Below are 15295 nucleotides of genomic sequence, written 5' to 3' on the forward strand. Positions count from 1 at the left end.
CTCTAGTACTATGTCTGATGTCTGTGTAAGAAAGTCACAGCTAATGTCTTCTAATATCGGCTCCATTTTGAAAGTGATGGCAAGGAATGCTTTTTTCTGGAGAAATGGGTGCCTACACACTGAATTATCCAAGAATAGTCATTTGGTAAATACAGGCAATCCTTTAAAGAGCGTACAGGTATCATTGGGGGCTGCTTGGACACTTAAACAAAAAGCCCTCACATGTTTAGTAGCTGTATGGTGAAGCCAGATAAACTTGAACAGAAAATGAGGTACATAGCTAAGACATAAACCGTAAACAAGGGAAATGGTGAATTGTATCTGTTTGCAGAATCAGCATTTTTAAAATGAAAAACCAGCTTATTTTGGCAAAGACTTTTCTAAGTAAGGATTTAGGCAAGTTAAATGTAAAACGCATGTGTCTGAGCAAACCAGTGGTCAATGTTTCCTAAACTTTACCCTGAATTCAGAGAATTCAGCAGCCCTCGCTGCTCCCTGATGTGTCGTGGACTTCAACAATGTGTCCTAGTCTTCTAACATGCCGCCCTGGTCTTGGTCCTCTGTCCAGCGCTTGGAACGTGAGCCAGATCTTTTTGCCTTGTGTTTGTGTCAAATCTGATGGTAAGACTGGCTGCCTCTATAGCCTGCTTGTGGGGTTTCAGCCCTCATCTCATCTGATACTTGCTTTGTCAGTGAGGAATGGCAAGTAAAGCCCATATTTCTCTTTATATCTTGTACGTTTACTGAATTCAGTGAAAGAGGTTTAACTCCTGTGTGTGCGCACCTCCAGAGGGAGATGAAAGGTATAATATGCTAGTGAAAAGATAATTGCCAGCTGAATCAAGAAGTATTTAAACCACTTTTTATATTCCTGGCAGAGTTAGGGCTTATGGCTTGCAGACATCCTGGACTGTCTCTTGGAGCTGCTCACATCCCTGTTGCAGAGATTTGCAAAACAAGAAATAAGCGTTGAGAATTTTATAGATCAAACTGCTGCTGCTTGGATGTGGCATTAAACCCTGGAGCATGCACTAAAGCAGTGTGACTATGTCGATCTTCCACTGTCTTTGGGGATGTGATTGCTTGTTAATCCACATTGGCAGGAAGCACCTCAGACCTTGTGGGGTTAATCAGGGAGCTGTTGTCCTGCAAGTACTGCCTCTAGCATGTTGCCCTGTTTTCCTGTGTGCCTTCATCTTCCTTTAGGGAGAAGGAGCCATTGGTGGGTAACAAACCTCCTATACAGAGACAACAGATGATGCCATTTTGGTGCAAGAGAATGACTGTGCCTCCTGACAAAATGCGGCTTTGCTATGCAGGTTCAGATCTTGACAGGAGCAGTTTTGAGCCCAAACTATACATGCAGCATTGGGACAAAACTTTTTCTTTCATTTTTTTGACAGATTGAAAAATTCTACTGTTGGCCAACTGCTGAATTATTGTTTTATTTGCTGCTAGTGAAGGCTCTGCAATGCCAGGAGTGGAGTAACTGAAACATCCTCAGAGTTTTAGGCATGCAGTGAAATGTTAGGCTCATTTATAGTTGGTTGATGTCATCTTTCTAATCCTTATGGTTTTAATTCTTTCCAATAAAAGCAGTAGATCTGCAGAAACTGATGAGCCCTGAGCTGGGCAATTTTCTGTGTGTCACTTATGAGCAGGCAAGTGGATTTGTCAAGCCTTGCATGACAGCTTGAATTGTTGAAAGTTCTGTTGAGAGTGTACTTTTCCTCCACTTTCACCTGAATGATGATTCGTACTCTGCAGCGTGGACTAAGGGAACCACAATCACTGTTATGGATTTCTTCTTGAGACTGCAAGAGCTTGAGAGCTGTTGGAATCACCTCTGCTGAATGCCTTTCATTTTGTTCCCCATGTCTTACAATGGCATTTGTTTTGAAAGTTGCATATTGTCTTCTTGGGAGTTGAAATTAGTTAGTATGTTTTTAAAGCTTTATTCTCATGAGTTCAGCTTTGCAAAATTTTCCCTACATGAGCAGAAAAACACACGTGTTGGAGTTTCCAGGACAGCATGCAGGGGAGAGTAGCCTCTTCTGTCTTTTGAAAATGCTTTCTGGTTCTGTTGTGTTAGGTTGACTTGAATTTAGCTTTCTGGTCTTTTGGGACAGAAGATTGTTGGAGACTCAACAGATTAATCTGGACACTTTCAGCCATATAATGTTAAAGTGTTGATACATGTTTTCTTTACTCAGAGTCTTTTTCAAAGACTTATAAGTCCTCTCTAGATTTTTATAACAGATAGTTCATAGCCCCAAGAGTAGATCCTTGGAGTCATCTATCTCAGGCTTGGCTCTCAAAAGAGTAATTCCACTGAATTGAAGAGGCAAGTGTTTGAAATTCAGGAGACTATAAAATTGATTCTTCCATAAAGAAGTAATTTGTGGTAAATGCTGTAGTCCTCTGGGCAGCTATTCACTCATTTTATATGACCAGGACCCTTGAAACATGGTCAGAAAGATTAGAGAAGGACATCTCTGATCTGTCATTTATCTGCACAAGCCAGGAAAACTTTTCTTTTCTTTTGACAATACAGTATGTGGGAGCAGACCCAGCCAAACATACCATCTTACTCAGGCTTCTGGGGCAGGGAAAATGCAATTTTAAGAAAAGATTGGATAGTGTTCTAGAGTTAACAGAAATACATCACCAGGTTTTCAATATTTAGTTGCATATTCTCTGCTAGGGAAGCAGCAATGCACTGTGTTACCCCAGAAGGCGTATGGGAGATGCAGGCAGGATTGCAAAGTTCTGATTCTGAGAAGTAAAATTGTTTGGCATGAGCTCCTTCAAAAAAGTATCCCCCTGAGAAAATGTTAGTCATCTCTCCCTTGCTGCTTTACTCTGGTGTATTAGACTTGCTCGGCATGAAAGCAGGTAGGCAGCTGGCATTTGTGTGCTGTGTCCTTGCTTCAGTAGAAAGTGTCTATGGGCAGAGAAGGAAATCACAGCACTTACTGGCCAAAGTGCCATCTTAAAACAAAAGCAGTTACTATAGTTAGCATTTAAATACATCAGGAAACTGAATTGGAAGTAAGACAAGCTGTTATTTTCATCCATATATATTCGATTAGCTTCTATCATCATGTTATTTCTGGTATTGGCCTTATTACTGTCCTTCCCCAGCGCTTCTAACAGCTAAAATATTTCTTCTTCTTTAATATTTCTTATTATTTAATATGACTGTATATGCAGTCCTTAAACATCTTTGTTCTTGACCTCATACTGGGAGACACCATAACAGACAGTCAAAACAGTAACCTGGTTGGGAGGACAGGTGATGTGAGGATGTACAGTCTCATTTGTCTGCTTGTCACTTCTGTTGGCACTGCAAAACTCCTGACATGGTGGAACAGCAATTGGGTGCCATACATAATAAATTTAAGAGGATTTTTGTGGTTTTTTTCAAGGTAGATCTACTGTAATCTTTTAAAAACTAAGGAGTGTTCTCGATAAACCTTGATAAAAGATGTTGCCACATCAGCATTTATTCTTGACATCTGTTAAATATGAATACTTAACTATTCAAAATGACCTTTCCAGATACGCGCTCTCTCTCAAGGAGATACAGTTTATATACTCTTCATAATAAGCTGTTGTTCTTGTTATTTAGTCAGAATATAAATGGGCAGTGCACTTTATAAGGTAGTAATATATATTCCCTGCCCCCAAGAGTTTGCTCTATAAGCAGAAATAGACAAAAAGGGAAATGAGAGGAGAGGATCTGTATAAATCAGACTATGCAGCAGATTGTCTTGTGCGGATATTTCAATATCCATATGTTCCGTGACCTCATCATAGATGCCGGTGATGTGAAAGCATCTTACTATCAGAGTTTGTTAAGTGCTAAATATTTTTTAGAGAAAACTTGAAATAAACTGAAATACCAGCAAATTCATTAATCTATCCAAACAGTAGAAATCAGCTTATAAAATTAAATTTAACATATCTGAGTCAGTAGAAATAAGATAATACACATTTTTGAATATTTGTAAAGTACTGTTTAATGGGTAAATTATCCGGGCTTCTGCCATAAGCTTATTAGCTTCCTCATGCGAGGTTCATATCACTGAAAGCAGCGAAACCCTAAGACTGTATTTGCTGTGTTATACAACTACTTGGAACATGCAGAGTTTAGAAACATGTTTAATAACTGTAATTTATTGAATTTTAGGTTGTCTCAGCAAAAAATACCTATTGTAATAACATGCAATTTTAAAGGTTGGATTGCTACAGGGTATTGAGTGTTCCTGACCAGCTATCTGTACTCTCTGTGATTCAGAAAGACTTAATTTGTTCCACATGTGCATTAAAAACTGATTTAGCCATAGTAGAGAACAGTTAAACTTCCATCACTTTCGTATTTATGAGTCTCAGCCTCCCATTAATGCAGATAATGAGGAGTTGGCTTCAGACATCACTATGTTCATCTACCACCCTCCCCTCCCAGATGGAGGCAAAGGGATACCCTAAATAAATGAAAATTGATGGCTCTTACAATAATGAAAGCATCTCTTGGCTAGTGTTGTTTCCTAAAATTGTAAAGGAAAGAAGCAGGAAAATCGGTACAGACGTTACCTTATATTTTTTTCCTTAACTAGCAGGTGTTTTGAGTTGAAGAAACTTGAAGACGTGCAAGTGTAATAATAAGGATAAAGCATTTCTCTTTATTATGGTCAGTTACCACTAATCCCCTTTTAGATTTTTAACAGGGATTTATAGGCTTTCATTTGTGTTTTAGGTTTGGAGATAATTAAGTACCTTTCTGCTGCAAAGAAGAGGAGAGAGAATTGGCTCAAAGCTAAAACAAGATTCCTGTACTAGCACATATATTAAACTTCCTTTTATTTGGTTGTCACCCCAATAGGAATGATTAGTGGGTTATAAAGAAAGAAAATGTATTGCATTACATCTATTAAAGCATGTTTTATATGTAACAGTAATTAAAATATAATTGAAATCATGAGTTCTTCTAATTATTGGCTTTACATAATGCATAGTTAAAGAGTGAGCATCTATAAATGTGTCCTTTTTTACACATCCAGAAATGGTTTGCTGGCAGCATTTTAATTAAAGATGGATTAGTTAAAATGCAGTTTAATCATTCTGTCATCAAAGGATTTAGACCTCATTAATTAGCTGTTGATAAATAGGTTTAAACTACAAAAAATTTAATTTAAAATATGCCAGTTGAGATCTAGAATTATTAGAGCTGGAAATGGAGCAATGAGTCTAAGAAAAATTCATGCTATCTCTTTCCGTAATATTAGATTAAGTATGAAATTTAGACCAGTGCAGAACAGAGTTCTAATGGATGTGATTCCGAGTGGACTTTAGAATTGGTGAAGAAATAAAATGGAGACGCTTCTTAATGATCATTGCTTTGGAGTGTGGCAGGGGGACCCGTTTTCCATTTATGTATTTAGTGAAGATTGAAAACTCATTTAACAATCCTTCTGCTGTAGAAAACGGATGAAAAACAATCCCGGATTCAAGGTTTTATATCTTCCACATTGCTGCACAGGAGCAGTGCACGAGGACATCCTGCTGCTGTGTTAGCTACCTAAATAGAACCAGTGGGAAGTTCCAGACTGACAGGTGGGCAGGAGCATGAAGCAAAATACAGAAAGTGATGTTATCACAGCGTAAAAGAAGGACAAGTTCCCACCTCAAAACACACACTTGATGGCTGTGTTCTCCCTGATGCCGGTATTGCCCTCCCAGCTGGAGGGCAGCTGAAGATGGACTGTTTTACTTGCTGTTGCAGGAGACTCCAGAATTGCATGCAGGGTCCATTACCTCTGTCAGCTGCAGGGAGGGTTAATCGAATCATTTCAATTTCATTACTTGTGGTGGTCTAATCATAGCTGGAATCTCAGTGATGTCAATCTGTTGTACTATTTATGCTTTTTCTGTCAGTCACTTAATGGTGGTTCTTTGACTCGCTGGAGTTCTGATGCAATCCTTTGGGTAAAGCTTATTTGTATTCTTGGTAACAGCCCCTTGGCAGACTTCGCAGCTCTGGAAGAGGCATGTTCCTCTACTGACAGAGCACACACTTGCGCCGGTTCTGCATACGAAAAAACCAGAAAGTGAGGTAGGCCTTGACTTGCAAGTTTGTCAGAATTAAAATTAAAATCTTTGCAGGTTTGTACTATAAATATGTTAATCAGCTTAACTGCTGTGAAACAATAACTGGTAGTATTTCAGTAGTCATAATATTTGAATCCATAAGTCAACCAGTTTTTATGCAGATGAATCAAACAGTTTTGACAAATGATAGGTGAATTTTCCAAGTAGAGTTAAAAGAGTTTCAGGAAAATAATCATTTGGCAACCGTACTTGAAGACTTTCTTAAAAGGCTTCTTGAGTGTTAATTTAAAGGTTGGCTTGTTGAAAAGGTGTATTTACAGAGCACTCTGGCAACTGTCCTCTCTCTAGGATACCTGTTCATTTGTCTTGACAAGCTTCTGGAAAAGCAGCAGCTGAGTATAAGGTTATAGACTTACATAATCATTGTTTCCATTTGAATGTTGGTAATGAAATGGGTTAGCAGAACTTCTGCGAAAATGCATAATTTGATGAATTTTTGGAGTGAGGTAGAGAAATGTCACACCAGCGTAGAATTAGATGAAACACAAATCAAGTGAGAGTGGGTATACGAACTTCTTTAAAACTGCATCTGTTAAAACTCTTGCACTTTCCTCATACTGGGGAAAAAAAAAAAAAAAAGGATTTAAACTTAGAGTTGTTAGAAGAAATTTATATCAATCTTTCTGAGAGGGAGAAGTGGAGATAATTCCACAGGCATTTTTAAACTACTGCAGTATCGTAGAGTCATGTTGTTTCTTTGTTCTCAGTCCCAAATATAATTCAAAAATTTTAGGTTTGCAGAATGATGGGGAAAAACTTGCTTCATATGGAATAGTTAACTGTGGTAATAAAAGGACAGCTATGAAATTAAAAACAAAAAGAAAATGTCTATGCATGTGTGAGGAAAATGCGATTCCAGATTCTCTAAATTCACCAACCTGTGTAGTTTAGCCAAAAAGGTGAAATATCAGCTAATGTCATATAATCTCTTCAGTTATTCTTTACATACGACAGGTAATTTATAACTCCCAATTGTGCAATTAAGATGCTAATTACCCCTCCCCTAAACTCTCTGTTCTTGAACTGAGATTATCAATTACCTACAATCATTGCAAATCATATATGACAGTGCTGAGTTTTGTATTATTTATGGACATTCTGTTTAATCTGTCTCTGGTTTCCAGGTAGCATTAATGGCTAGTGGAATGACTGTGCCTTGGTGAGCTTTGTTTCCTGAAGGAATGGCATTCCTTCTGGTCTGTGTCATTTTGTATTCTTAAAGTATGTCTGCATGTTGGGGTAATCTTACCCTGAGCTCTGGCTTGTCATCCATTTTGGTAAAGTGAAGTAGCACATTTAGAAATACCAACATGAACTTTAATTACAAAGGTGAAACCACTCACTTCTGTTCTGCTTCTACAGAGCTTTTCCTTATTTCATAGTAGATGTTCTGCACTGTAACTACATTAATATGCTGCCAGTTTCATGAGGCATACCTGCTTGCTAAAGTTACAGTTCTTCTATCCCAGCTGAACTCAAATAACATTTTTCTCTTCTAAGGACCTATTATTAATTAGAGCTTATAGCATATAAATAAAAATAACTTAGTTAAAGCGCACCCAAAAGGAGAACAGAATCTAGATGTTGGAATTCAGAAGGATCAACATTTTTTAAAAAAATAATACATTGTTTCTATTTGTGCATGATACAAATTAGGACAATTTTAAATAGAGATGCTTCAGAGTATAGCTACTGTCAGTATTTCTGGTTGATATTAAGCTTCAGCAGGTCTACTCCACAAGCATGCAAAATAACCCAGCCAATGGTTTGAATCTCTAAAATTTTCTTTAGAAGTAGCGTTAACAGTTAGGTTTAAGAAGTCAATGAATAGAAGTGGTTTTATTTCCTGTTGTTCATGGAGCAGTACTGTTCTAAACAATTTCCAGTCATGTAGACCACTTAAATAATAACACTGTTTTCATAAATCTGTAATGATACTGTCTCTGAGGTGTGGAAGAAACCTTTGCTCATCTGCTCGTAGTGCTAATTTTCTTGTTCTGGTGCAAGTTTGCAAACGACCGTTTGTTCAATAGGAAACTGGATTATTTCTCCTACTCTTCTCCACTCCCCTTCTTCACTCTTTTGCAATGAAGTACTGACGTTTTTTTGTATTAAAATAACCTCAGACATGTTTTGCAATACTGCAGTGTTGTGTTGTGAACTAAATGAAAATAGGATTAGATAAACTAAGCCTTAAAGCATCTAGTTGCCCATGGAAAATAAATTACATTACCAAAGTAAATCGGTTAACAAAGAAAAATGCTCTGTATTTAAGAACCTCACAGTGTCTAGTGTGGGATTAAAGGAAGCACTGCTCACCTTGCTCGTATATCCACTGATGGGTTGTTACCGACACTTCCCCTTCTTTTCTGTGTGCACAGTTCTTCCAGCCTAGTTTGATGCTATGTATAAATACTTTAGATATCACAAACAAATTATATTTACTGTGGCTTAACAATTTTGTGTTATTTGGACTTTACAGCTTTCTCATGTGAAGATATTTATGTGTCTAAATGATCAAAACACTGGCTTTCAGTCCTGGTATAAATAGAGAGATCAGCTTTGGAAAATTTGGCCTTTTGTGAATTCTTTAAAAAAGCTTTGGGTTTTAGCCTGTCTCATGGCTATGCTTGATATTTACACAGTACAAAAGCAAAAGGGCATGTCCTAGTTGTAATTCAAAAGTATTTCAGTGCACAGATAACTAATAGATATTCACCTACGTCTTCCAACTGTACTCATAAAAAAACCCCAAACCAACCTACAGAAAATCCTCCAAGTTCTGTACAGAACTCCCTTAAGCTGCTGTGGTTTCCAATTTATAGTTCAAAACCACCTGCTTGCATTTCAAGGCAAGTCTCAAGGGCTGTGTTCAAAGAATACTATTTTTGAAGTGTGTAGAGGTTTCTTTTTATTAGGAGGCAACTTCCTGAAAGGTACACTAAAGAAATGATTGTGGATTTGAAACATACTCAAACCAGTGAGTTATCCAGTGTGAACTTCTTTAAATAGAAATATATTTTCAATATAAAGACCTTAATGAGATATTGACCCATGAGTGTTCTTGACTTTTCCATGCATTGTATGATTCACAAGGCAAGTTGCGTTTCTGACATCAGATCTCTCTGATACACAGTCTAAAAATCTGGTTCCTGAACTATTAGTATCCAGCAGATTATCTTAATATGGCTCCAGTATCTGGGAATAGTGAACAGGGTTATTCGGTGGGTTTGGTCCTCCTTCATTGGAAACCTTGGAATGAGTAATTGTTCTACCATCCCAAAGTGATGTGCATGCCTCGTTCTGCAGTGCTTCACTGTAGTTACTAAGGATGTGGGACTGGCATAACGTTTTAATAGGTTTTTTTTAATCAGATATTCTTTCCACTTTTTGTTCCCTCTCTATCTTTCTTTTCTCCATACTTACTGCATTTTCTGTAATTACAGTTTTTATCTGCTTTGTAAGATATAGGGCAAAATACAATTGGATTTTTATTTAGAAATTGAAAGGTTTTGATCTAGAAGTGTCTTTGTTTTGGGAATGAATAGTTGAGAAACATAAAATGTGGTTTTCTTATAAATATTTGTTGTAACTCAAGAAGAGCTGATGACAAGAATTCAAACTAGAGATTCCTTGTTTACTTCTTCTGAGAGAGAAAAATCACGCTCTGCTGAGTGTGTATGGATATGTTGTATTCTAGTGATGAGGAGGATCTGAAAATAAGCAAAATGTGTGAGGGAAGTCATTACAGATAGTTTCTATCCCTCTTGCTTTATGTGTCTTTATTCCATAAATCCACTTAAGTTAGGAAAACTGTTGACATTAAACTACTTTATTTGGTTCAATTTACATTCATAGCACAGATCTGGTTGTAACTGTCAGTGTGCATTAGATAGCAGTAGAAACTGGACCAAAGATGATCATAAGACATAGGCATCATTGTCAGAGTGGTTCTTATAATTTGTCAGAAAGACCATCCATAGCAGGTTTTACTTCAATGGCTTTTTAGGCTGTTTTGAAGTTGAGGCTTTTTAAGCATTCTGGAGTTTTGTTTGGATGTATGCAGTATTCCATAAGATCTCAAAAATAGCAAGTATATACTTTTTCTGTTATTTCTAATGATGAAGAACCCATTATTTCTGAAAATGGAGTTTTCTTCTCTCTCAAGTCAGTATAGTCAATAAGGTCGTCAAGACTCAGCGGAACAGTGGGGTTAACACTCTTGTGCCTCAGCAAATCTGCAAGGGTGGGGGCAAGTGCAGTCATGTCAGATATACTTGAGTTGATAGCAGCTAATACTTGCTCTTTTTTAAGTTAATTGAAAAAACATTGTGATATTTCAAACTACCTTCAATCTCCACATATTGTCAGTCAGTTAAAGAAGCTGATGTTTTTGGCAAAAAGAAGCAGCACGAAATCCAGGATGTACCTCTACATCAAAACAGCAACAAAAAAACATTGTTTCAAAAGCAATGCAAAACGCGTGCCAGCTCAAACAAAGCTGCATGCATTTAAAAGGTAACATCTGACATGCAAATACACCAATAGCTGATCTGTATACACCACCAAGGTAGTACATGCATGATAAGTAATACATGCACCCTCCAGGGAAATACTGCATCAAACATGACAGGAGGCTTTGAAACCCATGAAAGGAGAAGAGGAAGAGGTACTTAAGTTTTGTATCTGTGTTGGTTTCATTCACAGCTCACAGCAAAGCATCCAGCACCAACATAAAACTGCCTAAACACACATATCCTCCAATCAAAAAGACCAGGAGAAGTTCAGGATGCAATATTTGCAATATATGTGGAGTGCCAGATTAAATGATATTCCATCCAACTATTTCAGACTTTATAATTTTGTATCTCACTTTTGGATAAAGATTCTTGCAGTGTGTAGACAGTGAAATCCTGGTGTGAAGAAGTCTAGTGGCAGAGTCTGCATTAACTTCAGTGGAAACAGGATTTTAACTACAAAGTACTGGCAGCTTATCTAATTCTATATATATGTTTTTCAGCTTTGAAAAGCCAGCATTTGCCATTAAAGGGATATGCAATCCTTCACTTGTCAAAGACATATTATACAAGGATGTTGTCTGTCTCTGATAGAAATGTGTTGGGTTTTTTTTCCAACTGCATGAGCATGTTTCTAATGAGTCATAGCCTGAAAAAATAAATTCAAAGAAGTAATGTGAGTAGTTTTATTAGCAGAAAACTCATTACCTGGTAAAGCTGTACTATCTTCAACTCAGTCACATAAACAATCACTTCTTACTTACTCTTAAAAGAAAGTCCATAATGTTTGATGAAACAATCAGCTTCCATTTTTAGAAAACAGAAACAAAGTTCAGGCAACAGCTGGTTTATACGAAGCATGTCTTAATTTATTTACCACTTTTTACTGCTGATGGGGGAGTACTGCAAAAGGTGAATACTATTACTTGGCTGTACAGTTTCATGTAAATGGCAACCATGAATATGTGATCAGTTGTCCTATGGAAAGATAAACCCTGCTATCCCTGCATCACTGATGATGGAAGGATGTTTACAACCTTCATTATTTCATTTTTAAAGCTCTTCAGAAGGTTACTGAAAGTTGCTGTCTAGAGGAGATAGTTTATTCAATCATTTAAGGTGAAGGGTCTATAAAATACACTAAAAGTTGCTTCCTAAAATGTAGCTATACATATATAACAGTATAATATGTTATTGTGCAAAATGTTTGTGCATAGTGTCGTGTCTTACAGAGTAAACCTTGCCTGCAAGCATGCAAGAGAAGTGCAGATCTGTAACTTTGCTTCCCTATGAAATATCCATTTGGTGAAAAAATGTCAGTTTAGGTGATAAATGACAGTTTAGGTGATAAATTTTATTAGCTCAATTTAGTGATATCTCTGCTGTGCTCTCACCATGTCACAGTTTTTCCTTAGCTTCTCTGTCATTTGACCTACTCTTTGCCATTACTGGTTTCTGGGGCAGTACAAAATTACTATTTCTACCTTGTAGAACCACAGCATTTTGAGCAGAAAAGAGACCTTGTAAACTGGATCTCCCTACTAAGTCTCTAAATGTAGGCTTTTCTTTTTCCTTGTGTGATTAATTTGTATGTTTTGTTTTGTTTCTCTTTAAATACTGTCATTTTGTGTAATTTTAAAATCTGGTTTTGATTTCAAAGCATGTAATGGTTTTAATATCCTTCAAAGAATTTGAATTGTGTTCTGTGGATCGTTGCTGCAGAAGGACAAAATCACAACATCTCTATGAATAGCACCATTATCACTCTGTGTTAATGAAATGATTTCAGTATTACAACAAATGAGTGTTTGAAATTCATTCAGTATTAAAGGGAATTGGATTGTAATTAGAGCATATTTCAAAAAGAATAAAAGGATCCATGATATGTGCTTAGCTCTTAAAGCACCTAATCCTATATTAATTGTGCTTTGGGCACATCTGCCCTCATGTGAAGGGGACTTTGACAGTGAAGATGAAAATGTTTTAATGCTTTTAAGGCCAAACAGCTCCTCCAGCAGGATGGCAGTGCAAGAAGAGTACTGTTGGAGAGCGTGGGGCTGCTCTCCCTTCCCTTCCCTGTCCCTCACACACACAGAAGCAAACAATGTTGTGATGTTCTTTATAGATTGTTCTTTATAGGTTGTTTTCTTGCTGTTAGAATTGAGTCTGTGTTAATTTTTTTCTGTGTTTGGTAAGGGGAAGATCATAGAGGCATTAGGTACCACAGTCTGAAATTGAATAGTCTTGTGTCTTCTCTTGTGTCTGTTGTGCTACAGACAAGAAAATTCCAGCATGGACTGTGATGCTAGCAGAAAGGGCCTGGCTTGATGTAATGGGAGAGCTCTGCTGGCTTGTCTGGAGGGGAGGCTGTACAGCATGGTCAGATGCAATTCAGGCTTCACAAATACATAGGGATATTTAGTTCAGCTTTTAGCAGAGGGTATCAGTGAGGTGGTAAAAATGAGAGAGCTTCTGCTGAAATTATTTTGAAAAAGAGCTTTGCCCTGTCTGGCGAACTCCTTCCCCATGAAGTGTTGGTTGGACTTCACTTTTGCTGAATCTACATGCCATACAGCAGGGTTGGAAATAAGAATTATGGACATGATTGTGTACCTGAAATGCAGCAAGGAGGAGTTTTCTCAACTCCACATCAGAGAGTTTGTCCAGTTTCAGCATTTAACTGCTACCATCCTGACCATGCTATTGTCAGATGAACTACCTTTTGCCAATGATAATTTCCCTTTCTGTGTTGAGTTGTTAAGGAAAGCAGTTTGCCATTTGAAGTTACTGAGCTGCACTCAAGCCCATCTTCTCTGCTGCAGAGTTGCTTAATGAGCTTTGTGGAAATTTTGTGATGCTACTTAGGACTGCTGAGCTGTGCATGTGGGTGAATCTGAGTGCTCATCTGAGCCGAAATGGGCAGAGAGCCTTGTCAGGGGAGCCGGGGATTTGCACCAACACAGCTGTACTCAAGCAAGACTTGCTTTTCTCCCTGTCTTGTGGTGGTTTTGAATATATTATTAATTACTACCTTTCCTTCTTTGCAGCCTGTTCCAGCACTACTGCTATGCTCGAGGTGGCATGCGCCACACTTCCTACACTTGCATCTGTGGCAGGTAAGTTGATGGTTTATGCTGAACTGTTGCAGTCTTTATGGTCAGTTTCTAACTGGGTATTTGTAAAATTGTTCCTTTTAGGCACATGATGTGTTTGCACATGCCACCAGATTTAGTTTTGAATTGTTTCCTCTGGAAAGGCTAAAGAAAGGTGGCTAGCGCTGTGTCTTAAAGAAGTAACTCGGTAACAGATTCTGCTACACGCAGGAGATTCCCCAGTGACTGCTGCTACTGCCAAGATCATGTTTATGCTCACATTTGTGCTGCAATTAACTTTTTTATTAAATAGTGTTATGGAGAAGGGCTCTACAGCTATTCTCTGTTGCTCAAAAATACTCTTTTTGAAATACACCTTCAGTATTTCATATCATTCTCAAAATTCTTTGCCTCAAAGGTTAGAATGTGATTAAACTCATCTTTTTGGAATTCAAAAATTTTTTGTTCTCTCTTGATGAACAGCTAGTGTTGAAGGTATCGTATTTGGGAAAGTATTGTAAAAGTTATCCCTGCATTTGTGGAAGTGTACATTTTTAATTTGCAGAATTTCAAGAGAAAAGTGTGGGGTACCTGTTGAAGGACAGCTGTGTGCTTTGTGGAGAGATTAATCTTATTTAGTCAGTGGAATTAATCTAATCAGAGATATATGACAGTTAGATGAGGCTTGGATGTTGCTATATATGTTCCAGTTGTAGATCTGCTCCTACTGACAAACATTTGCCTTACACGGAAGTCACATACACTTGTAATTTTTACGTTAATGACAATAATATTATATTACTTTGGAGGTAATAAGGACACTTAGCATCTTCGCTTCTTTCTGCTGTTTACTCAATTGCTTATTTGTAAATGCAGTTTTCCAATTTATATGCAAAATTGCAGTAGGAGCATGAGCAGTTTTATGGCAAATTGTGCATCTGAATAGTCTGAAAAGTTTCCTGTTTTAAGTACCATCATATAACTTGAAAATTAACATCCCATTGTAATGAGACTCCATCTCTGTGGTATTGTCACAGGCTGTGATGGTAAAATCCAGTTGCTTCTGTATGGGTTTTCACAGCCATGCAGACTTCACATTCACTTACAGTAAATCAGAACCTGTGCCGCAGGATCTGGTTTGGGTGCTAGAGAACATGAATGGCTTTGCTAAACCTGTAGAAACGTCTACAGTATGCTTGTGTAGCAGATTGTTGTAACCCTGTGAGGACAGACTAAACTCTCCACAGGACTGAAAATCCCAGGTCTTGGATTATGTGACTCAGGAAACCCAGGAGGAGGAAAGCCCCAGTGGTTGTTCAGAAGTGGGTGATGACAGGAGCTAACTGGGTGTCTTTGAGCTGCCTCTGAACCATTGGGGATTTAATACACGAAGGGCTGCCCTTGAAATGCAAGGGCCTAACAGTATCGTGACTCACTGTTGTAGCTGGGAGTTGGCATTGTATCCTAGCACTACAATTAAAAGTGCAGACAAACCTGACTTAAAAAAAAATAATT

At 37.7% G+C, this 15295-nt stretch overlaps 1 protein-coding gene across 2 annotated transcripts in view; it reads left to right on the top strand.

Moving 5' to 3' along the window:
- PEPD (peptidase D) overlaps positions 1–15295 on the top strand; it is a 140262-nt gene that overhangs the window by 64724 nt on the left and 60243 nt on the right. For both annotated transcript variants that reach the window (XM_074840155.1, XM_074840156.1), the window contains one exon: positions 13736–13804. In XM_074840155.1, coding sequence (XP_074696256.1) covers positions 13736–13804 — 69 coding nt within the window. The remainder of the gene's footprint in view (positions 1–13735; positions 13805–15295) is intronic.

Source organism: Strix aluco, chromosome 14, assembly GCF_031877795.1.
Source record: "Strix aluco isolate bStrAlu1 chromosome 14, bStrAlu1.hap1, whole genome shotgun sequence".
In the NCBI taxonomy this organism is placed as follows: domain Eukaryota; kingdom Metazoa; phylum Chordata; class Aves; order Strigiformes; family Strigidae; genus Strix; species Strix aluco.